This window comes from Hyaena hyaena, unplaced genomic scaffold (assembly GCF_003009895.1).
Source record: "Hyaena hyaena isolate Hyena2069 unplaced genomic scaffold, ASM300989v1 scaffold_22, whole genome shotgun sequence".
NCBI lineage: Eukaryota > Metazoa > Chordata > Mammalia > Carnivora > Hyaenidae > Hyaena > Hyaena hyaena.
Window position 1 is genome coordinate 3,459,317 of NW_024080654.1, and position 24,736 is coordinate 3,484,052.

The 24,736-nt window shown below is 45.0% G+C and overlaps 1 protein-coding gene across 1 annotated transcript in view; it reads left to right on the forward strand.

Moving 5' to 3' along the window:
* The window catches only part of MYO16 (myosin XVI), a 459,340-nt gene that overhangs the window by 229,641 nt on the left and 204,963 nt on the right, over positions 1–24,736 (forward strand). Inside the window, exons 16-19 of the mRNA XM_039226658.1 lie at positions 10,387–10,498; positions 13,537–13,654; positions 14,462–14,533; positions 17,322–17,463. Of these exons, the coding sequence (XP_039082589.1) occupies positions 10,387–10,498; positions 13,537–13,654; positions 14,462–14,533; positions 17,322–17,463 (444 nt within the window). The remainder of the gene's footprint in view (positions 1–10,386; positions 10,499–13,536; positions 13,655–14,461; positions 14,534–17,321; positions 17,464–24,736) is intronic.

Below are 24,736 nucleotides of genomic sequence, written 5' to 3' on the forward strand. Positions count from 1 at the left end.
TTTAATAAGGAACATATCCAATGACCTAGAAGGAAGCAAAGCGTTCCTAAGCTTACTCTTGTATGGAAAGCAAAGGACTGTCCGTAGGTGCTTTGAAGTGACAAAAATACACTAGTGCCATTGTGGGCATCTTCCAACGTCCTGAAAAGTCATGGATTTCTGCCAAACCTCAGCCTGAGACCAAGCATCTGAGCATGGGAGATGATCACTCAAGTCCTGCAGTGAGAGAGAGAGAGAGAGAGACAGAGAGAGAGAGAGAGAAAGAGGGAGGGAGGGAGGGAGAGAAGAACCGTTGGCTCAGTTGTGATCATGTGACACTCTGCGTCACCTGCTATTCAGATTGTAAGACATCACTCGCTTACCAAGTTAACATGCATTAGAGATGTTTGCGCATCTTGCGGACTCTCGTAGGACAGGTTGCTTGAAATCCGAGGTTCTGCGTAGTTCATGTGAGAGGAAAGCGGAGCTCCCTGTCGGATCTACGGAGTTTAGAGAGGTTGCTTGATGTGTTTGTGAGCTACAGCCAGCAGCACGCTTTCACAGAGTTAGCACTGAGGGAACACGCGTGCTGCTCATGCTCAGCGGTCTCCGTTGGGACATGGCCACGTGTCTGCATATTCACACGTTCTGTCATATTCACGTGTGAGCGGGATCTCACTGCGGTGCCTACCTCGGTCAGTATTTAAAACCCAGGGTTATGGTGCAGTGGGACCCTCACCACGGCATGATGGGCATGAACTTGCACAGTGCTTTTTCCTAACCGTGTTCCCTGAGGAGCATCTCGGCACCTGTTCAGCCTTGCGGGAAGCACAGAGATCTCTGTGCAACTGGAGCTGGCCTCGGGGGACTTCACCGGAACCACAGAGAGCCCCTCCTCCACCCCCACAGATGCAGCCCCTCTGGGCTTTGGTGAAGGCCAGACCAAGCCCACATTCTGAGCAGCAACTTCTGTCTTTCCCCATCTCATCTTTTTTTTCTGTTTTTTAATTTTGTTAAGTTTATTTTTGAGAGAGAGAGAGAGCAGAGGAGGGGCAGGGAGACAGGGACACATAGAATCCGAAGCCGCCTCCAGGCTCTGAGCTGTAGGCACAGAGCCCCACGTAGGGCTCTATCTCACCAACCACAAGATCATGACCTGAGCCAAAATCAGACACTTAACCGACTGAGCCGCCCAGGTGCCCTCCCACCTCACCCATTTTAATCTTGATGGATCTCTGTGAGTGCCTCTGGGCAAAGGAAAGAAGCCCCTTCCTCTGGCAGAAGGGGCCCGTGCTGGACACTAGGCTGGGGACTGGCTGCAGACTGGGGGGTGGGGCCCCCTAGACACTTGCCCTGAGTCTTTGCGCAAAAGACGGGGCCCCTCCTCTGTAGGGTCTCCAGCCCCAGGTCTTCGAATTAGACGCTTTCAAGAAACAAGTGAGATGGCCCGTGAGCATTCACTGTTTGAAAGATGGTAGGAGTTTAGAATTTGTTTCACCAGATGTTTTGAAGAAATACTCTGACTGATTAGAAAAATATGGACAAACTATTCTGGGAATGTCACAAGACCCAAAGTCTTTCTGAATGCATAATATATTTAATGGATTCTGTTTTTTTCCTGAAGACCACTGGCCAAGGTTTCCTCTTTCCAAACAAAATAGTTTGAGGCTAATATATTAATATTTTCATTGCTGGAGATTTATGTATCTGAACCTGTGGTTAATAAAAACTTTATTCATCCCCCGTTGAAGGGGGGAGGGGATTTAAAATTCGTTAATACGTTCCAGATAGTTTCGAAACAATAAAGAAAAGAATTTCCTTTTTAGGAGCAAGGTGGGGGTGGGTGGTCAAGAAGGTGCTGTTTACCACCTTCATTAGAAAATTAGTAAATAAGGGGCTCAATCAGTCGGTTGAGCATCCAACTTCGGCTCAGGTCATGATCTCAGGGGTGGTGAATTTGAGCCCCACATCGGGCTCTGTGCGGACAAGTCGGAGCCTGGAGCTGCTTCGGATTCTGTGTCTCCCTCTCTTCCTGCCCCTCCCCTGTTCAGGCTCACGCTCTCTCTCTCTCTCTCTCTCTCTAGATAAATAAATGCACATTTTAAAAAATTGAAAAAAGAAAAAAAAAACTAGTAAGCAGTGCTGTCTGTGCGGATGGCAACTATTTGCTTTTGCCTTATCTGGTTTCTGTTTACGTATTAAACACCCCCAAGTGAAAACCAGCTTTGCCCACAATGGAGGAGACAATGTTTTTTTGTATTTAAGGGGCAGATAAACCCTGAGCAGAATGTCATGTTTGTAGTCTGGGAGCTTCTTACTTGGTGAATGGGTCATGCACGTGGCATTGAGTACTAATATTTTTTATTTGTATTCGGTTCTTCACTCCCAGTGTATCCTGCGGACACACACAGCCACAGAGTTGTTTTGTGTCTGGTGAATGGCAGAGCCTGGCGAGCACAGGCAGGGCGGATGCGTTTTGTTTGTTGGTTAGTCTGCTAATTTTATGTTGAGATATAACTGACGTATAACATTGTGTAAGTTCAAGGTGTGCAAAGTGTTGGTTTGATACATATATATGTCATTTATACATTATATATATTATATATTATATATACATAATACCTGTGTCCTGTCATCTAATTATCATTTCGTTTTTGTGGTGCAAACAATTAGCATCTAGTCTCTTAGCAACTGTGACGTTTTTAGTTACGTTGCCTGTAATCACTATGCCCCGTATCGCATCTCCAGAATGTCTTCACTTACGAGTCGCACAGCTATTTTAATGTGCCTGGCACCACTGGAAGACGGAAGGTACTGGGACCCAGGGGGGGAGCCACAGGCCCTTGAAATTCCATGGTGGGGTTGTTGGCAAACAGTCACTGTTTGTATTTGATATTCAGATCATATCACCGCCACCTTGAATTCACAGTCTTCGTACCCGAGTGATGCCATCGACAGTTTTCTATAAATCTAAAGACAGACTGATGGGGGTGGGGGGAGGGGAAGGGGAGTGATGGGCATGGAGGAGGGCACTTGTGGGGATGAGCACTGGTTGTTATATGGAAACCAACTTGACAATAAACTATTAAAAAAAAGACGTAAAAAAATTAAGACGAAACTACTGTGTGACTGAGCTCTTGCACTCCTTGGCATTTAGCCTAGAAAAACAAAGACTTACATTTACCCCAAAAACCTGCATGTGAATGTTCATAGCAGCTTTTACTCATAATAGTTCCAAACTAGAAACATCCTGAAGTTTCCTCACATGACCAACTGGTCTCACAGTCTGTGGTACGTTCATAATGTGGACGACGACTCAACAACAAAATGAAGCAAATTACTGATGTACGCAACAAACTGGATGGAACCCTATAGAATTATGCTCCTTTTTTTTTTTTTCTTTCAAAATTCATGGTTTTATAGAGGGTTTTTTTTCCTGGTTACACATAACAGTCATTGATTCTTGGAGACTAGAGAGCGTGAAACAAAAAAGAAAGAAAGAGAAAATATATCTGTCATCTATACCTCTGTCTTTCCACTTTGTTTTCCTGAGGCTGTTTAACTCGTGGAGAGACGGAAAAAAGTACCACAGCTTCACGATTTCCAGTTATCCAAGGGAGAGTAACATGGTGCATCAACCATGGAAGGTGTGGAGCGCACAATGGTGTTGGTGTCTGGATGTTGAGCTTTGCGAAGAGAAGAATGGGATTCGGTTGATTCTCTGTCCTGACCTGCATTTAAATTCCTGCTTACTAGAAACATTATTAAGTAACACATTTCACACCAGTTAGGACTTTTGTGTGATTCATCAGTGAGGAACCTAGAAAGTTACTTTTCTTAGAATTTGCCTTGAGAAGGATTGGCCATGCTTAACTAGCTTTTAAATTTGGGAAGAAGTGGGAAGCCTGGGTGGCTCAGTTGGTTAAGCGTCCAGCTTTTGATTTTGTCTCAGGTCATGAGCTCACGGTTTGTGGAATTGAGCCCCGACTTGGGCTCTGGACTGGTAGCTCAGAGCCTGCTTGGGATTCTCTTTCTCCCTCTTTCTCTGTCCCTTCTCTTGCTGGGGTGTGCTCGCTCACTTGATCTCTCTCTCTCTCTCTCTCTCTCTCTCTCTCTCAAAATAAATATTTAAAAGAAATTTGGAGGGAAGAAATGAACAGGAACAATGGTAAAGTCAAGGTCTGCTGAGAAGCGGTATTTAACAAGTCTCCTTGTGGTCACCAATTCACCTAACACGTGTGATCAAGATCTTCAGTTATTTAAAACTATGACTTTACGTGCTTGATAACAGTGTTATCAAAATTTCTACAAAATAGAACCACCTGATTTCCACAGTGGATTTGTCCTTTATTTGTTAAAGAAACCTAAGAGCATTTAGTAAAGCTTGACTTTTCTCAGAGGAAGAACAGCACGCACTTCAGAGCTTTAGCGCTTCAGCGCTTTAGCGCGTCTTCAGAAAAACATGGTGCCCTGTAGATGCTCCTTGGTAAAAAATTTCTTCTATTTCCAGAAATCAGGATGGATACAAATTTCCCATCATAAAACTTAATTTTCTACTGTTGGACATGACTGACCTACTAAATGAGCTTATCCCTACCTGTTTCAGGTAACAATGGAGTTATCTACTAAATAGTCCACATTTAAACACATGGGAAAACATAAGGGTAAACTTTTCCTGTTTCCATTCATCTTCCTCGTTTACTATTTCCTTTCACTTCTTTCCTCCACCACTGATCTGAGGAGCTAGCGTAGAGTGTTACTCAAGGTTTGTAACCTCTGACTTGGCCTCACTTAATTACTTGCTTCTTGATGAGACTATAAGTAGAACTGTCTGCAGTTCTCTTGAGAGCTAAATGTGTTCTTATGATGATAGTTTTTACATGTATAAATGATGTTTCGTGAGTTAAAGTTAAATATGGCTTACGAGTGTGCACATGTGTGTCACACAGATGCATGCATGTGCACATGCGCATCATGCTTGGCGTGCAAGCACAAAGAGTTGAATCAGACACTTTGGTGGCATGAAGGCACACACCGAAGTCAGGTAGCTTCGAGCATCCAGCAGCCCTGAAGGTCACCTAGTGCAACCTGATTTCTCATCCTTGAATCTCTTCTTCAGCAAACCTGTTTCAATGGCTGTGTAGCCTCAGCTTACTACTAATGACAGGGAGCTCACTACCTGAAAATCAGTGCATGGCCATCCGGAAAGTTGCTTCATGAGGAAACATTTTCCTATGCTGCATTGACACCTACATCTGTCTAGAGTCTTAAGGTATATTTGGATGTATGTAAAAACTATTATATAGCAAATTCTCAATGAAAAGTCATATTTATAATGATGATTGTGATGACAGTGTCTGTGGATTTACCATTAATGCAGCCTAAATTTACATATTGCCTTTGGACAGATTGATATGTGAAACAACTAAATCTTAGGAATTTACTCACTCGTGCTACACCTTAGTGTGCAGTCAATTTGGGGGTAGGATGTATGTTTTTGTCTCTTTGATCTAAAGGGTTGAATTCTTTACCGTGCCTCACCATCCAGTGGTGGTTAATCATAACCACACTGAGCTCCACGCTAATGTCCAAGCGTGTCTGGGCATGTCACTGGGAGCCTTCCCACAGGGGCAGAGACCCCTATGCAGAGGCAGCTCCCACTCTGCGGATTTCCTGATGCTTCTCTGAGCTGTGAGATACTCACCTTTTGGTTCCCCAGGCAAGCACAGGGCTTTCCCTGCAGGAAGCTTGGACTCGAGCTTGGGAGGTCCTGGAGGCTCCAGGCCACTTACAGCTGGGAGGCATTCCAGAAGCTTCAGCTCCCTTAGACCTTACGTGGGTGCAATGGTAGGTCCTCTCTTCAAAGTCAACTGGAAGATTAACCTAAGCAGTGCTTCTAAAACATCCAGTCGGGAACAATTCATTCCCACCACCTTTCCCATTGAGTAGAATTAGCCAAACAGTGTTAATCCATCCAGTTTTAACATTATACAACCGACATGTTACTCTTCTGTGCCGTTATAGAAGTATCATCCAGAGCATATCCTTGATTTGCCAAGCTTGTCAAAACAAACTGACAAAGATGCGTGGTTCGACAAATGACAATCTCTGATGCTCCTGACACTGGACTCTGAGATACCTGTATGTTGCCAAACAGTACTCATCTGTGTTAGGTGTGGGTTAGGAGATGACTGAAAAAGATGACTAGTAGTGCGTGTCTTAGTTTGAGTCATAAAAGAGATAAGATAAAATACACTGAGCTGTAAGATTTTAGCTTCGGCAGTTGTGGGACCATTAATTTTAGGTGAGAAGTTGGAAATAGATGAAACACTTGTGAATTCATCTAGAGGGGTTTTCAAGCACTGTCTTGAGATTACGGGAAAACATCAGTGGAGAACTACTTCCATAGGAGAGTCCATAACCCATAACCCACACTCATTGTCACCTGTTTCCAAGTCTTAAAAACATCTGGAAATAACCACGGTAACATTGCAGTTGTGGCTGTTAAGTTGGCATTCTTTTAATTTATCAGGAGAAAATAGTCAAGTGGTGAGAGCTATGATCTTTTCCTTTTATCTATTTGTTTTATGTGTAGAAGAATAGAAAAGCATATTTTATAGTTTAAAATATTCTGCATTGTTAATAACATTTGGTGAAAGTTTTCAAAATGTTCCTTTGAGTTAGTTAGTTATTTGATTAAAAGCTTCACTGATGAAGAGCACAGTGACCAAAAGCAGCCCACATGTACAAGGTGCATTATTTCCAGGACATATTTGTATTCTACACATGCGTGACAAGCTGAGTGTAACAACCATACCACACACAGCATCTCAGGATTCTTATAAAATCACCATAAACTAAAGGTGGAGAATTCTTTAGTTTCAAATGTCGTCAGAGGGGCACCTGGGTGGCTCAGTCGGTTGAGCATCCCAACTCTTGATTTTGACTCAGGTCATGATCTCATGGTTTGTGGGTTTGAGCCCCTTGTCAGGCTCTATAATGACAGCAGATTCTCTCTCGCCCTCTCTCTCCATCCCTGCCCCCCTCATGCTCGAGCTCTCTCTCAAAATAAATAAATTTAAAACAAAATGAAGTTTCTTTATTTGGAGAGAGAGACAGAGAGAGAGCGTGTGTGTGCACAAGTGGGGGAAGGGCAGAGAGCGAAGGATAAAGGGAATCCCAGGCAGGCTCCCTGCTGTCAGCGAGAAGCTCAGTCTCAGGAACTGCGAGATCATGACCTGAGCCATAATCAAGAGTTGGATGCTCAACCACCTGAACCACCTGGGCACCCCCCATACCTTTCCATTTTAAGATACAGTTTTGCAGACAGCTAAGAACAATGCTTCTGGTGAAATCATCTTGGACATTATCGAATAGTGGGAGAAATTTTAAATTTGTCTAGAAGACATTGAGTTCTATTTTCTTTCAGTCATGTTCATTCCCTCGAGTTTTCAAGCCACAGAGAAAAATACAACCCAAATTAAAGCATTGTTCCTCTATGAGGCAAACTGTCCTCTACAATCCGATTTTGATTGAGTTTCTACAGGACCATTGCATTCTTAACAGCCCAGTCTGCAGCTACTAGGATTAATTTCACCCGGTTTCCTCCGTCCAGAATGCAACAGAAGCGAAAATTCTGGTTCTTCTCACTGCTTCACGGAGCAGGTCACGGCCAGTGTAAACTCTCTGCCATCAGGACACATCACGCCGGGGATGGGGCAGCTTAAAGAAATATTTGAAATGGCCATAGGTAGGGCTTATTAATGGATTCCTTTTTAAGATTTTTAAAAGAAATGGTGGTATTTCCACACATTTGACTCTGCCGTGTCAACAGGAGCCCATTGTTCTTTGTAAGAGGTTCAGTGGTCTCTCTTGATGGAACAGTGGACTCGTAACCTCTGTGATGGTCAACGAGGAGGTGGGAAAGAAAAGAGGGCATCAGGGAGCTGGATGGAAAACTACGGTGGGAACTAGAAGCATCGACAGTTGTTGCAATTTCCTATCTTTAATTAAGCCTTTTTAGTCAGTAAAGCTTTGCACATTGTAGGCAAAATGGCTGACCAAACTAACCCAATTTCTCACTAATATTGATGACCTTGACCTTTACCTTTTGTTCTACCTCCCCAACCCCCATCCCAGCCATCCTACAGCAGACAGCGGAGGAGACCCCTGGAGAAAGAGCGAGCACCACGTGAGCGGGGCTCCAGGCCCCCCCGGGCCCGCACAGCATCCCCTTGGCTTCTGATGACTCCCTGCTTGGCAATCATGTCCTTTCTCCACAGCAAACATCTCAGATTCGTACAGCTTCCGCAAGCCAAGTTCATCTAGTCATCTAGACCCAACCTCTTCCTTTCCTCGAATCACTGAAGCCTCAGAGTGGTGGCCTCTCTGCTACTCTGAGATGCCAGCAGTCTTTGGACTCATATTTATCACCTTAGCTGGCATGTCAAGAGGCTGGGCCGCTTCTGTGGTGGGAGGCATACCAACTCCGTCAGTCTAGAGCCCAGTTTGGGGCTCGATCTCATGACCGTGATATCATGACCTGAGCCAAAACCCAGAATCGGATGCTCAACTGACTGAACCACTCAGGCGCCCCTGTTCTAGCAACTTTCTGCGCTTCAGATCCCCTACACCTCCCTTTCTGTCAGCCTTCTATCCTGGATCTTCTATGGGCTTCCAAGTCAGCATGGAAATATTCCAAAGGCTCTTCCAGTCCCCACCCCAGAGGCGAGACTGCCTCACTTGTATGCTTCTGAGCTAGGACTGAGAGACGAGAAGTCCTCGAAGCTGTACCATCAGCTGCATTCTGTGCCCCTCTTCCTCCCTCCCCGGATACCACCACACATTTCCTTGTGTCTGTGTCTCTTTTCTGTCCCTATCAATTTTTCTTGAAAATGTTATCCTTTTGTTTGGATGGCTCTGGCTTATTTTAATTTTCCTACCCCTTTCCTGAACATTCAGTTCTTTCTTCATCCCGAAAATGTTAGCATCTTCTTTGGAGTGAGCTCATCCAGTCACATGTGTTTGGTCATCTGCATGTTGATGACTTCCAGATCTTATTTTCTAGTCTCGTCTGAATGTCAGGTCTTTCCAGCCGATTATTTTTTGGAATTCTACTGGAATTTCCACAAGGTGTTTGAAGTCAACATGACTAATGTAAAATATAAGACTTTCTCAAAAACATACCATTCCTTCTGAGAGCACTCTGGTTGATTGAGCTGACTCTCTACCCTGTTTCCCGAGATGCAGTCTTGAAAAGAATCATTAATGCCTCTCTCTCCTTGCCTCTGTCTCCGGTCTGTCCCTCCATCCTTCAGGTTCTGCCTCCAGGACACCTCTCTCCCCTCCCCGTCACCTCTGCTGGTCTCCCTGGATCACCCAGCTTCCTTAGTCGCCTTGCCCTTTCCAGGGATCTTTCCCAGGGCTGTCAGAACACTCTTTTTCAAACACCGATCGAATCACACCATTTCTTCCTTTTAAGACCTTTAGGGCTGCCCATCATTTCTCAGACCCAATGGAAGGTCTTTTGCAAGAGACACAAAACTCTGACTACTTCTCCAACCTCAATTCCTGCTTCTCTCGCCCTAGGCTACCATTTTGCCAACATACCTGGGTTCCTGTGTACACCATGCACGGTCAACACCATGTGCCTTTGTACATGTTGCTAAGTATTCCAGGGGCACCCTTAAGTCCCGAAGTTGGTTGGGAAATTCTTAATTCTTGGAAAGAAGCCTCTCTCCGTCTTGTAGGCTTTTCGTACCATCCACTCTGGGTTTGGTCCCTTTCCTGAACACTTGGAAACACCGTTGTTCATCTCCATCATTCTACTTCCATACTGCGAATCGCATATTATATTCTCTCTTTCCTGAGCACAGTAATACATTGCCTTTCTTGTTGCCGAGTGTCTGGGGATGAGCCCTCTACCTTTGTAGCCTCGACATCTGTATATTTGGGAAATGATTCCTATGTGTTTGTTGCATGAGAGCAATAAATCAACAAATTACTCAACCACTGCATCATTAAAGGATATTGACAAGAAGAAATAATACATTACTCTAAATTAAAAATCTTTCATAAAAGTATTCATTACAAAGCATATGATAGGAGCCACCCAGTTTCTGTATGGAATGCATAAAACACCTGTGACCTTCTCCTTTCAGTAAGAAGGGTGCAGCTAAGGTGAGAACCAAGTAAAACAGTGTAAATAGGTTCTGGTACACCAAGAACTTTTTTTTCCTTCCTGAAACATCATGTGCTATTATGTGTCAAAACCTTGTAAACACAGGGCACACAATGTCCAGGTGACTTCTATTATTCTGTAGAGCAAATATGGCGGAAGTGACTTTTAACCACTGAAGTTTGACCACAAGCCAAGCCATAAGGCTGTGTGCTTTTTTATCCTAACAGGTATTTGAACCAGCCCCGACCAGAAGATGTATCAACAGCAGAGCATTCTCTGAACAGGGAGAAATTCGCTCTTTTGAAACAAGCCCTGAATGTAGTTGGCTTCAGTAACATGGTGAGTCCTATCATCAAATATTTCACTGAGAAAAACCAACCTTGTCCTAATTTACCCAAGGTTTTCTATCAAAAACATTTACCGAGTCCCTATTACATTCCAGATATTGTTGCAAATCTTGTGATTCAGCAAAGACTAGACCTCAGTCTCTGCCTCCTAAAGTGTACATTCTTGTAGGGGAGATAGATGTAAACACAGGGTCCAGGGTCATAGGCACTAGGAAGACAAATAGGAAGAGGATGGGCATCTATTTTCAAGAAGGGGGTCAAGGAGACCTCTGGCCAGATGAACCCTGTGAGCAAAACAGGTCAAAGAACTTTACATTGACCAACTCTAGAGGAAACAAAGGCAAAGAACTGTTTGCTACTAATAATCGCTTTGAAAAGTAACCTAATCCACTTGTTGAAGTTTTATCTCCGCGCAACATACAGCTTTCTCTTCTTCTTCAAGAATTAACACCTGCAAGCGTCATGAAGCTCGCGACTACCATTTAAAAGGCTCTCCAGTAGAAATTTCTGTCATCGTAGAAATGTTCTGGATCTGGGCCTCACAGTATAGGGTGGGGGCAGGTGTGGCTGGCAGGCATTTGAAACGTGGCTAGTGTGAATGAGGAAACGGATTTTTAATTTTTCTTGGTTGTAATTCATTTAAACTGAAGCAGCCTGTGTGGTCAGCGGTTACTGAATCGGACAGCACAGGTCTCCAGAACAAGAGCTATGGAATGAGCAAAGTCTGGAGCCCCTCAGAGTTCCCTCAGGTTTCTCTTCACACATTACCTGTCCCTTCCTCGTTCAGTTTGGCATAGTTTTGAATTACAGGGAGTGCCTCACTAGCGATTGATGTAAGATTGCATGGGTAGCTTTGGAGTGCCTAACCCCAGATTTACTTATTCATTTAAATATGTTCTTTTTCTTAGAGCCGTCAGGTGATGGATTTGGGTCTTTGCTTTTTCCCCTAGTCCACATAGATACAGTCCTCGGGGCAGTGAGGTGTAGGAAGGGGTGGGGAGGGAAGAGCAGGGAGATGGGGACTCGCCCTAAGTGAAATAGCTCTGGGCACTTCACCCTTGCCCCATTCAGAGATGGGAATTCTAGAATAAATCATACAGTATCTTCTTCTCCCTGTAACTATCCAATCTGTGTATGTCTGTCTTTCAGTAACTCTTACCTATTTGCATGCCCCCCCCCCCTCCCGGACTTGCTGCTGTTGTACTGTTCAGTTATTTTCCCCTCCTCCTGTGCCTAAAATGTCTGCTTCCTTATAGGAAGCTGTCATAGACAGGTGGGTAAAGAACCATTCTACCAAAGTGCCCGTTGCTTGGAAACAGGGCTTTAAAAATCCATGATTGATTCTCAAAGGCAGGGCAACCGAAATGCGCTCTCCACCCGAGGTAGCTGAGAGAGAATTTAACAGCCTCTTTGGTAAAGGAAACGTGCGCATTGTAACAAAGCCGTGAGAGTAGTTGTTTCACTGTGATCCTTCAGGGTGACTGCTACGGTGACATTTCAGTGCCCTGACGAGAACAGATCGTGTTCAGTAAGACTAGAAGAAAGGTATTTCTGGCCCTTGAATCCAGACTTGGCCTTAAAGGTGCCTCCACCTGTGGCGCCGGCCAGCGGGACGGTGGGCGACCGTTGCTGGGTCCAGGCAGACACGGGGCGGCGGCCCTGCCTCTGCTCGCAGGGCACACGGCAATCGGTCGTGTGGCTAACTGTCACTCTCTGTCTCCACTGCTGTACTGTGAGATCCTTGAGGTCAGGACGAAGCTTTCCTGTCTCCCTCTCCCGAGCACCTACCTCCCAGGGGACTGGAAAAGCTACTGAGAAGTTACCGGATTTATTAGAAAAAGGGGGAAAGCAATCGTCAGGTAGCAAAGGTAGTGAAATGTTATTGTTAACGGGCATAATCGAATAACATTTGAAACCGTCTTCTGTAATTTGTGGGTTACCAGGCGCATTTTTAAGTAATGCCACAATCTTAGAGTATCACGCCCGAAAATGCCTTACGCACAGAGCGTCCGTGTCAGTGTTCTCATTTTAAGGGTGATAGAATTATCCTTTGTGGTGAAAACCAGAAGTTCTGGAGGAAGTTCATGGAAGTCCCAAGAGCTGTACGGCTTCATACAGTGAATAAGACCTTTCTCGGTAACTTGTCACAGGGAGAAGCTTTTCATTTTGAAATTACAGATTAGGAAAAGGAGAATTGAAAAGATTATGTCACTCGCCCAGTGTGGAAGTTAACCAGTTCTACTATTGACATCTCTCTACTAAACATTTGTTCTTCTAGAGAAGTGTGCTTTTTAGCTCACAGCTTTCCCTTGACTTTTCATTCTTGCCACAAAATGGCCGTCCACGAACCAGATTTTAGGTCTGATTTCTTTCTTTATACAGACCTCCAGATTCTTAGATACCATCTTTCAGCAAATGTTCTCTTCCTTCCTTCTACCTTCTGCTCAAAGGCAGCTCTTGCCAATCACCCGTTTCTTTCTGTTTTCCTTAAAATACCTTTAAAAAAACAATTCACGATTTTTAAATCTAGGCATAGATATTCGTATTGTGCCTGCCTGAATTTTCCAGCAGAAGTGAAAAGTTCTATAATCACAGTATCGGTTCATCTCAGAAGGTCCATCTCAGAGAGCTGGAGGAGACGCACCATAGAGCCCGCGTCCTGGAGGGTCCGCCTCTGAGTCTGGCTCCGGGTCAGCCCGGCAGCGGTGACGTCCGGCCAGCCAGGCTCAGGACGCAATGATCCGTTTTCCATTATGAGATTTTTCTAGAAGCTGTTAATTTATATCTGAGCATCACTCCCCCCCCCCCTTTTTTTGAAACACCGATGTAGATGAAATATGCACTGAATTGTAAGAATGTTTTTGGTAGTTCTTCTACCAGATACTCAGGATCTGAAAAACCCAAATTCCACTAACAGAGTCCGCAACACTGTTGTGGTTTTTTTTTTTTAACCTATTACTTTTATCAAGGATTTGTCTTCTCTTTTCTTCTAAGCAAGTCTCTCCTTTTCTGTTTTTCTAAAACGCGTAGGAGGCAGAGAACCTGTTCGTGATCCTGGCAGCGATATTACACATCGGAGACATTCGATTCACGGCTCTGACCGAGGCCAACTCGGCGTTTGTCTCTGACCTCCAGCTTCTGGAACAAGGTCAGTGGAACCTCGTGGGTGTGCAGTTTCGCAGACCGGCCAGTAGATGGAGACACAGTACAGAAAAGCCGGTGGAAGAGGTGGTTCTGGAGTACAATCCAGCAGGGGGAAAATATTAATAATAATAATAATAAATAATAATAATAATAAACCATTATAAAAGAGCTGTTTCCACTTTGTTATTCTTCCTTTTAAGTGGTTTTGGGAATGAAGAGCAGCATGCACGTTACGTTCTCAGGCTTCCCACCTCATTTGCGGAGTTGATTTTTAGGCACATACTTGGGTTTATTTATGTTGCTCTAAATATTCTCCACCCCCACCCCGCCGCCCCGTATATTTGGGGGGCATGTTATTAGGCACACATTTTAAACAATAGAATGACTTCCCTTTAGAGGCCTTGCCAAAAACCTCTCTCTCCCCTTTGAAGTTGCCTTGTTAGTTCCTCCCAGAGTTTTTCAAAACACCTTAAAACCACGGATTGTCGGTGAACATCATATCTTCACCTCATATCAAAGTAATTTAACCAGGGACTGGGAGAAACATTCAGGGCCATCTGTGAGGGCGAGGAGGGGGGAGAAGAAAACCTGTTGTGATTTAGAGCCAGAGTCCTACCGACTCAGTAACGTTTTGATTGCTCTGAGCGATTTCTCTAGCTTCCCTCGATAATTAAAGTGGTAGTTCAGTTTTCTATAATACACGCATCTCCTAATATATAAAACTTATAATGTATGACCCTAAAGTACAATGTCCTCACCATCAACAAATGTATGTGCTCACTTTATTTTTTCAATGCCGCTTTAATTTTAGTGGCTGGTTTGCTGCAAGTGTCGACTGATGAATTGGTGTCGGCTTTAACCACCGATATCCAGTACTTTAAAGGTAAGCTTTACTGTACTCTGACCTTTACTTCTGTTCAAGTTGTGGTCATCTTCGAGGTACGGGCGGTAAATGCCGCCTTGCCTTTCCCCACCTCCAGTAACTCTTCCTCCGGACCAAATGCCAAGCGCGAAAAGCATTATGAACCCATTTGTTCACTTGCTATGACTGCGTTGTAAGCTCCTTAGGCTCCTGAGGCACCATTCTGTTGAACTAGTCGGCTTTTCTAGCCCATCAGTCATTTTAGGCAAATCCAGTCATCAGCCCGGGAGGACCTATTCAGTGAAATCATAGGAGCCATTTGTGTATGCCATGCCTCAGTGCCCCCTGCGTTGTGTCCTCATAACCGCTGCCATTTATAGAGCCCGTAGAAACTGGCGGGAAATGTGCCACGTGCTATAAATACTGGACTTCTAAAATTCTCCCGAATCACTGCGAAGTAGGCCTGGCTATTTCCTTTTTGACAGATGAGAAAACTGGGGCGCCTGGGTGGCTCACTCGGGAGAGCGTCCAACCTCAGCTCAGGTCATGATCTCACGGTTCGTGGGCTCGAGCCCCACGTCGGGCTCTGTGCTGACAGCCCAGAGCCTGGAGCCTGCTTCAGATGCTGTGTGTCTCTCTCTTTCTCCGCCCCTCCCCTGCTCATGCTCTGTCTCTGCCTCTCAAAAATAAATAAACATTAAAAAGTATTAAAGAAAAAAAAAAACCGACGAGAAAACCAAGATCCAAAGAGGTAAATAACTTTGCACATCAAATCACTAATAAATGGCCTGTTGGGAATTAGCATCTGGTGCTGTCACCCGTGAGTGTCATGTAGGGACACGCAGAATCTCCAGGCCACACGCATCTCTACTCAGTGGGCAAAGACAGCGGTTTTCCCACATGCCCTTCAGTCTTTCTCTGTAGATCAGCGCCTTCCCAGCCTTCCTCTTATTGGAAGTTTGAGGACTCACCTGGTCTTCCTTCTCTAATCACTGCTGTCTTTACCTCCTTCTCCCCTTGGACCTAACGTGCAGATATTTAGGTATGTGGCTTCCCAGTTGTGCCTCACCTTCAGAGAGTTCCCTTCCATGTTCCGGGACTGCATGGGTCTACCCATGATGCACTCAGTTGGTGAAAGTCATTGTGATACCTCTTCCTTCTCCTTCTCCACCGAAAAGACCAGACACGAGCCAGCTCTACCCCACAAATATCTCTTGTTCTCATTGCCTTCTCCTTATTTCTATGCCCACTGCCTTGATATAGCCTTCCTTCCCTAGATCACCGAGTGGCATCTAGAATCTTTTATCTGGTCGTAGCTCATTGTGTGCGCCTTCCACACTGCTTCAGCAGTGGTCTTTCTGAACCGTATTCTGCAAAGAGGACTTTCATCCATTGACAATGACCCTTCCGAGATGCTCCCAGCTCTTCCAGAGGGAACCCCATCTCTTTGGGATGGCCCAGGAGGCCTTTCGTGATTCGGGCCCACCTCACTCATAGGATGTATTCTGAGGCATTTCCCACCAGCTCTTGCATCCAGTTACAGAAGTTTCTTGAGCTTCTCCAAATTCATCATTTCTCATGACTTTTTAAAGAAAACTTGAACTCGCCATTAATATCTAGAATTTGCTCTAGGCAGGTGTTTCTGCCTACACTGTGCTCCTGTCCCTACTCACCTTCCAGCACCATCTATCACATTGTCCCTGGAGACCTTAGTTCTATAATATCACCAAGGGCACACCTGCTTTCATAGCCACTTGGTTTGTGGATCTTGGTGGCCTCGAATTTGTAGGTCCCCGAGTCTTCCTTACCTGCTGTTTTCTTTTTCTTTTTTTCTTTATTTTGTAAATTTCTAAAAAGTTTTTTTCATCTATTTCTGAGAGAGAGACAGAGCGTGAGCAGGGCAGGGGCAGAGAGAAGGAGAGAGAGAGAAGCACAAGCAGGCTCTGCACCAAACACTGAGCCTGATGGGGGGCTTGAACTCATCAACAGTGAGATCATGACCTGAGCTGAAGTTAGACACTTAACCAACTGAGCTATCCAGATGCCCCCCCCCTTTTTTTTTTTTTATCTCAGCCTATCTCGGAAGTTCTTCTGAACCTGCGCCTCCACTGACCAACACTCACTCAGCCGTTATTTCACACAGCCATCGTCTTATTCCTTACCTGATCAGGCTGGCCAGCCTGGCTGCGGCCACATAGCATTGGATGCTGGACTCCCTTCTCCTCTCCGCGCTCTGGCATGAAAGCTGGCATAGGCTCAGCTCCAAATTGTCCTCACTGACTTTTTTTCTTGGTTTCTTGTCTAGTCTACTCTCTTATTAAAAACCCAATCACTCAAGATTCCCATCACTGTGTCTTAGAGAATGACATAAAAATTTTGACCCTAAGGCCCCAACTTGTTCCCAAACTCCACGTGTGCATTTCGGTTAGCTGGACCATGTCTTTGAAAATATTTAAAATATGACTAATTTTCCAGATGGCCAGGCTTCCAGATGCCTTGGGGAGGATTCATATTCAGACCGGTGAGCTGTTATCAGAAAGCTTGTTAGGAGGGGCCCCACCAACCGGCGGCTCCCTAGCAGAAAGGAAGTTAACATGTCCGGTATGGAGGTGCTCCGTATTTGTAGTCAATAAGATTGCCACGCACATGGTCCTCACTTGGGGAAACACTTTAAGTCCTAGGCCTCATTGATTAGAGTTATCCTGTATTTTGAACATCGTTTGGTGTGTGAGGCTGTGTAACGTGCATGGTCTTGTGTGCTTCTAAATGAGGGGAACCTTGTTCTTCTCTCTCCTTTCTGCTATCCTAGGAGACACCATCATCCGACGGCTCACAGTACAGATGGCTGAATTTTACCGAGATCTCTTGGCCAAATCCCTGTTCGGTCGTTTGTTTAGCTTTTTGGTGAATGCCATGAACGGTTGCCTCCAGAGCCCAGATGAGCACAGCAGGTAGGAAGGAGGGGCCCTGGTCTGCAGTCTTAGTCGTGAGCCCACATATCAGGCTCACCTCCCACAGAGGCTTTGCAGCCCCATGTGACACGTAAGTTACGTGCTGTCATTAAAGCATCTCGTTTGAATAAGTGATTTTACCTAACGGGTTTTCTGATGGCTCTTTCTTAGAGATTTAAACCCTCTCCCCCAACCGGCATACATTGATGAGTTAATCAAATCATTTCTCACACGTGGAGATGCAAATGCATTCTCTCTGGACTGAAGGTACGTTATGGCCTTTTGAGCACTGAGAAATGGGGAAAAATGATACTCTGCGAAGGACACTGTTAAAGAATATAGAAGGCACTCAGGTTTGCCGAGTTCTTGTCTGTCTAGGGCTCACTGGATGATGTGTTTCTGATTAGCGTTTCTTCCTAGTGTCTTCACTTACTTTGGATTATTTGGATAAATAATGGATTATTTGACCAAAGGTCTCTCGGGTTATCATTTTGACTCATAGCCATACTCGCCCTCAAGCGGTAGCTTTTCAGAACCATTTGATGATCTCAAAATTAAAGACCTCCATGGCATACTTTGTTACTACTCTTGCCACTAACAGTGACCTTGAGCAGCCCATTGAAAGCAGCATTGCATCCAGGAGCCTTCACGCCTGTGCTCGTCTTTGAATAAAGCCTTTTGAGAATGTCTTTGCCGTCCACATAGAGTTCTCCACCAAATTCCTAAACGTTGCTAGGTTTCTTGGAAAACACTAGAACCAACATGTATTAATGGACGCTTCTTAAGGAAACATGGGCATCTCAGAAGACATCAAGGACAAAGGGCTACTAAAGTCCTCGTTAAAATGTACACTTAAAATCCCACAGCCCATCGATGTGCACATGCACAGTATGGTCTGGGTGTGCAGGTAGGGGTTCTTATTGTCTGTATTTTAGCAGCTCTACCTTAGAGTAAAGTGTGGTGAGGATTCTTGGTTTTGTAATTATTTATTATCAATTTGTAATTTTCCTTTAAATATGAAGATTATTCACAGCATGATACTAATATGCTAAGTCTTGCAAATTAATCCTGTATAAAATTATTGGCAGCGCTGCTGAAATTGACATTGCAAAAATTAATACTGTAAATCCGGCTGCACAAAGAAACTTTTAGAAAATTTCCATTTGACATTTAAATCATAGAGAGCCTTAGGTTTATATAATTGGAAAAACTTACACATAGTCCTGATATTTGACTATATACACACACACATGGAAAAATATATACACACAAACCTTGGAAAGTGTATTATTTCCCTTTCAGTGGGAATATTGCCACTGTGTCCATATGTAATTGTACGGTGTTCATGCTGTCTTTTAAAATTCTTTACTAAGCAAATGAATGAAGACAAGGATTAGTGGGAAATTAGAAGTGATTTAATGTATTACAAGTTTAACTTAGAAGACATGCTATTCTCAGATGAGTCCAAAATCCCATTTTTTTCCCTCTCATTTCTCCCCTGGGTCACCCAAACCTAAATTTAAATCTCAAAATACTGCAAAGAAAGGTTATGTTTGCAGTATTTCGGACTCATTGAAATTCATGGAAAGCTTAAGGATTTGTAGATTTACAGACCCATTTCCTAAGAGTCAGAGAGACCTCAACCCTGGGATAAACTTAGGTTTCAATTATTCATGAATCCCCCACTTTTTGGAAATCTGTAATCATGTCAGAAACCTTATAAGAAATGTGTATCCCATGGTTAAAGTTGGTGAGCACCCTTCAGGACAAAGGAGAGTATCTTTCACTCCACTTTTTTTTTTTTTTTTTTTTTTTTTTTTGGTGAATTCTGCAAGAGAGAATCACTGTAAGCAAGAAGTAGTCTAACAAGTTATTAAGAGAAGTCAAGTGAAATTGAAGGGATGGCATGTTCCTTCTTGGAATGCTGGACCCATTTCCTGGATTACAGCAAGACAGGTGCAATAGTAATAATATTATAGAGTTTAGAAGATTTTACTTTCTCTACCCAGATTCAAAATAGCGCCGCTTCTGAGTTGAATGTGGGAGATGCTGGTGCTTAGTTAATGATGATGAACAGACACCTTTGCAGCACCTGCTGGGCCAGTGTTGCACCAGTACAAATACAGTGTAGACACCAACCCCCCCCCCCCCCGCCTGTGGTGCACTGTGGTCCCCATGTCCGCGAAGACTTCCTCCACTGGGCGCCGCAGGTGGGGACCCACCAGGCTCGGCAGGTTTCCTTCCTGGGTCCCTTTGTGGTCAGGGCATTCCAGAAACTGAAACACACTAAGACTTTATTTATTGGGCTTAGTTGAAAATGATTTGGTCCAAGTAAGCAAAAAAAATGATAAAACAGCAACAAAGATGATGTATGTAATGTATTATATATGTTATTATATGTGATATGTAATAATACACATTATTATATATTATGTATAATATGACCTATGATGTAATAATATACTACTACTATCAGTTTAAAACTTTAGCATTCACAAAGTGCCTAGGTGTTAATCACCTTCAGAAGAAATCTTGTTGGGGCGCCGGGGTGGCTTAGTCAGGTAGGCATCTGACTTTCCGCTCACGGTTCGTGAGTTCGAGCCCGGCATCGGGCTCTCTGCTGTCAACACTGAGCCTGCTCTGGATCCTCTGCCCACTCCCCTCTCCCCTGCCCACATGGTCTCTCTCTCAAAAATAAATATTTAAAATAAGGAAGAAGAAGAAATGCTGTGAAATAGACAAAAAGAACACGTTATTGTGCAAACAGTGCCAGCTCTAGAAAATTCTGAAGCGTGGATGGCCTGCTTCTTTATCCCCCCTTCTGATGCTCCTGACTTTGAGAATGCCTGCACAGATCACAGCTGCAGCATTTAATCCACTGTCTGAGACATTTCTTTTTCTGAACTGTAACTTTGACCTCTAGAGTAAAGGGCATCATATAGCCTTTCACTCTGTGTGAGGATGTCCGCTCCGTGAAACCCGCCCCGAGGTCCTCCGTGAGGCCAGCACACTCCTGTGCCTTCTGGCATGGTCTTGATGTGCAGCACGCGGACAGCTGCCAGGGCCTCAGTGGCTCTCCCGGTGCGTCTGCTCACCGGGCCCTCACCGGGCTGGCTGCCGCCTCCAGCACTGTCACGACCAAGTTCATTCAGTGCTGTCGTGGTCTTTGAGGGGCATTACTACGTAATAGCACTCGCCTTCGTGTCGGACTCTCAACCAAGAAGTAAGACAATGGAGTAAGGCGTTGAGAGTCAAGACAAGGAGCCTGTGAAGGAGACAGCAGACACAAGAGATGCCCGCTGATGGCAAGCAAGCTTCATCTGCCCTCTGCCCTCACAGCCCTGGCCTGCCTGGCGGTCCCAGTCGGCCCATTGGGGGCAGCGCTGGGAGAGCTGAGCTGTGCCCCCCCCCCCGGCCGGGGGGGGGAGACCCCCAGCCTCCCTCCACGGCCTCCTCCCACACATCCTTGGGAGGAAGGCGCCCCCGCAGAGCCCAGGAGACTTACAGCCAGTGGAGCTCCTCCCCATGAAAGGAAACCCCAGGACCAGAGGAAGCATCTCCGCTTAAGACGTGACCCTTCATTTAAGAGTTGATTAGCTCAAAACACCAAAGGGCCATCTGATGCACGGAGGCTCGTAGGCTTTGGGACTCCTGTGCTAAGTGATCTGGGTCTTCTTTCCTGGGATTTCCCAAAGGATACAGGGGACCCCATGTGTCTTAAGGTGTGAGTGGCCTCTGCTCCCACAGTCGTGAAGATGCAGTCACTAGATATGCCAGAGACCCTCACAGTTTACTCATAACTTGCTGCTTATTCACACTGAGTTGACAATCCTCAACAATGAAACTGTGGTTTAAAAACCCTACGGAATCGTTTCTAAAGAAACACTGATAATAAAGCAGTTACATTTTATCTGACTTTTCTAGTATTACTTGGCCTCCACTCTGCTGCAGATTGTCAGCTGACACCCAGTGACCGATGGAGGCGTAAACGAATTCCATGTTTCGACCACATGGAGGTCCATATGTAGATTCCGATAACTTCGTATGTAGACAGTTGGCAGCCCACAAGAATGCTGGAAACACTGGTCTTCTATTCCATTCTTCACTGGCCAGGTTTTCTCAGTGACTCCAAAGCTGTCTTGTCCAGCTCCTGCCTGGGGACAAAGCCCTTCTCCCCAAGGAGAAATCTTCCCCTCGGACACTTCATTCAGTGCAGTCAGACCAACGTTGAGGTCTGCTGAGTCTTCAGAAGTCTTTATTTTTTTTTTACAAATAGTTTATTGTCAAATTAGTTTCCACATTCAGGAGTCTTTAAGATGATTTCCAAGGTCTCTTTTCCCCACGGAGGTAGCTTACCTCATCAGGAACCAACAGTATCCAGCAGCGTTAAGATTCCTCCACTTCCCACATGTACTCAATCGCCTGTCTGCCCCAATAGCAGATGTGATATGCAAAGACTTGGGGACCATCACCTCCTATATTTCTGTCCATGAGTCTTCCTGTAGCTCCAAGTAAGTCCCTTTCCAGGCCCCACCCACTGTGTTCCAGAACATCATCTTATGAACAAAGTTTCTGACATAGGATTCTGGATAAATTTCCTTTTTATCTTCCTACTTCTATGATTTATGTTTCCTCACCGTTGTAGAAATCCTTCCCCATTTTGTGATATTTGTTGGCTGTTTTTAGGGCAACATTCAGAATAGAAAGTCCTGCTCTTCAGTACTTGTTATTATTTTACTTAATAAAATCACAAACCTTTTGAAAAAGATAGTAGGGAGACTTTGAACTTATCTTTGATCCGAAAAGGCAGCGTGATGGACGGCACTGTGTTGGCGACAAGAAAGTGTTTCTTCTATTGTGTCAACATAAGCAGACTTGTCCACAGCTTTTCAAATCTGTGGCATTACCACGTACCTTGGGATGACCACTCTAGTAAATAAGCATTATTTGCGGCGTAATGAGAACACGTGTTCTTCTTATGCCTCACCTTCCCTTAGAGAGTGTGGTACGAGGGCAGTGTTTATGACCCCGGGGAACACAGAGGTAGGCCTCAAGGCTTCTCTGCTCACAAATCACAGTTCTGTGAACTCTTTCTGCCCCCAAATATCCGGTATTGGGACAGAAATTAAAAGTCTCCCAAGTGAAGAGGATTGGGGTAGTAGCTGATGGCCTTCTAGGAAGCGAAGGCCTTCTGTGACCCCAGCTCCCATGGGAGATGGACTTTCCTGTAGTTGGGCAATGGTTACCCCTGACCTTTTCTTGTTTCCTCACAGATTTCCCCCTCTAGTCCTCAGGGTGCGAGAAGGGCCTTCCTTCCTTCCTTCATTGCTTACGCATCACCCAGGCGGGGGCAGCCCACTCAGCACAGGCTCCCTGCACAGAAAACCTGCCCCCACACTTCCCCAGGTGTGCATTTTGGACAGGATTTCTCTGGGTCAAAGGTAGCAGAGAACTTGGGAATGGGACATGCCGTGAAGAGTCACAGACACTTTCACTATTCGTTTTTTATAACTTTAAAACAAAATGCATGCTCTGAACTGCAGTGAACTTTTATAAAGGATATCGTGCATGTGCTTCTAAAATGAGGTACATGTTGGAGATTCTAACAAACATATAATGAATAATAAATATCATAATTAAAAAAAATGAGAAAATATTTTTTTTCCGCTCCTGAACTTGGGCCTGATCCTAAATGCAACACTTCCATCCCGGTGGTTGAATTGGCAATGTTACATTTTAAATGATCACATTTCCCTAAAGTGACGCCTTCCTCAGAGTTTTGGTGCAAACTTGGCCCCTGTAGAGGCGCCCGTGGGCCAAGAGGTGCTTGAACAACAACGAGGTTGTGGGAACCTTGGGAGAGTTCCCCAAACGTCCCCCACATTTCACTCTCTTTCTTCATATGCTCTGAATACAATGGTTTACATTCCTGAGGACGCCTGGGAAGTCGACCCTGCGGACCATTTTCTGTTTCACCATTAGACACACCCTAAGAACAAACAGATTGAGAGTTATAGAAGGTTAGCGGATGGGGGTTAAGAGACCAGCGAGGTAGCGGGGTATTGACAATATGCTTGATTTATTTACCTGCTTATTTGTTTATTCATCCCTTCATTCCTTTGTGCATTCCTTCATTCTGTCTGCTTGTTCTGAAATCCACATTTTTGGGCAGCACGATTTGGCATGCAAATGTATGCGGTAAATAAACTGAGTTTCAAGCATACATATGGAGATTTGGGGGTTTGTACTGAGCCTTCAGTTTCGTAAATATGCTTACACTGTATTACGTTCTTACAATATTTTAGTTGAGCTAAACACAAACATTTAAAAACTTTCTGATTAATTACATTCGGCTTCAGCGACTTATAGAAACTTGGGACAAGTTGCCCCCCCAAATGCCTTCAGACCCCAAAACCGACAGTTCGCCTTCCTCATTTTCATCCGGAGTCCTCACATATCCAAGCTCGTTGCCCCTGTCTCCTCCAAGAGCTTCGGCTGGTGTCCAGGGTTATCCGAGGATAATGAGAGGGCACTCGCAAAGTTGTCCGCGTGGCACCAGACGTGGCGGAAATGACCAGCACCGTAAAATCATGGCGGGTGTGGCCGGAACACTTCCTGGTTCATGGCAGTCTGTCGGTGGAGAGGGAAGGCTCTGAAGAAACGCAGATAGATGACATGTTGAGAACGTGAGATGTGGCTCAGTCTCTTCCATTGGATTTTGATTCAATGGTCTTCTTTGGTTTGGGGAGTGGCAAATAGAGGAAATGTGTCATTCTTTCGAAATAGGGATGTCCCTGTTCACATACACTCGTGGACCAGAGGGACGTTTTCTGTTTGCTCCGTTTTCTTTGCAGTAAGCCGTGAGTGACGATGGATTCGCGTTGATCGGTTTCCATATTCGGTCCCTTTCTGTTTGGACACGCCCTTACCCAACTCATCCAGAGTGCAGAGTATGGTCCTTGATTATTGCAAAGAGAAGATCCACGTGGGTTAAAACCATGCTATTTCCCAGTCGGTAGGGGCTCCTCGAGGAAAACTCACGTGGTCACGTGGCAGGACATCAGCTCCTACCTGTGGGCAGGCGAGTAGGCAGTGCCTCGACTGTGTTCTCGCTGTGAGGTGAGCAGAGGGCTGGTGCTCTCAGGGGTCGGGGGCTGCGTGCCTGGGGACAGATAGGAGAATGAGGTCAAATTGGAATGAAGGCTCCAGGTTTTCAATATGAAAGCAATCCTGTCTTTCTCGGGCAGTAGGGGGTCACCCCCCCCCCCCCCCC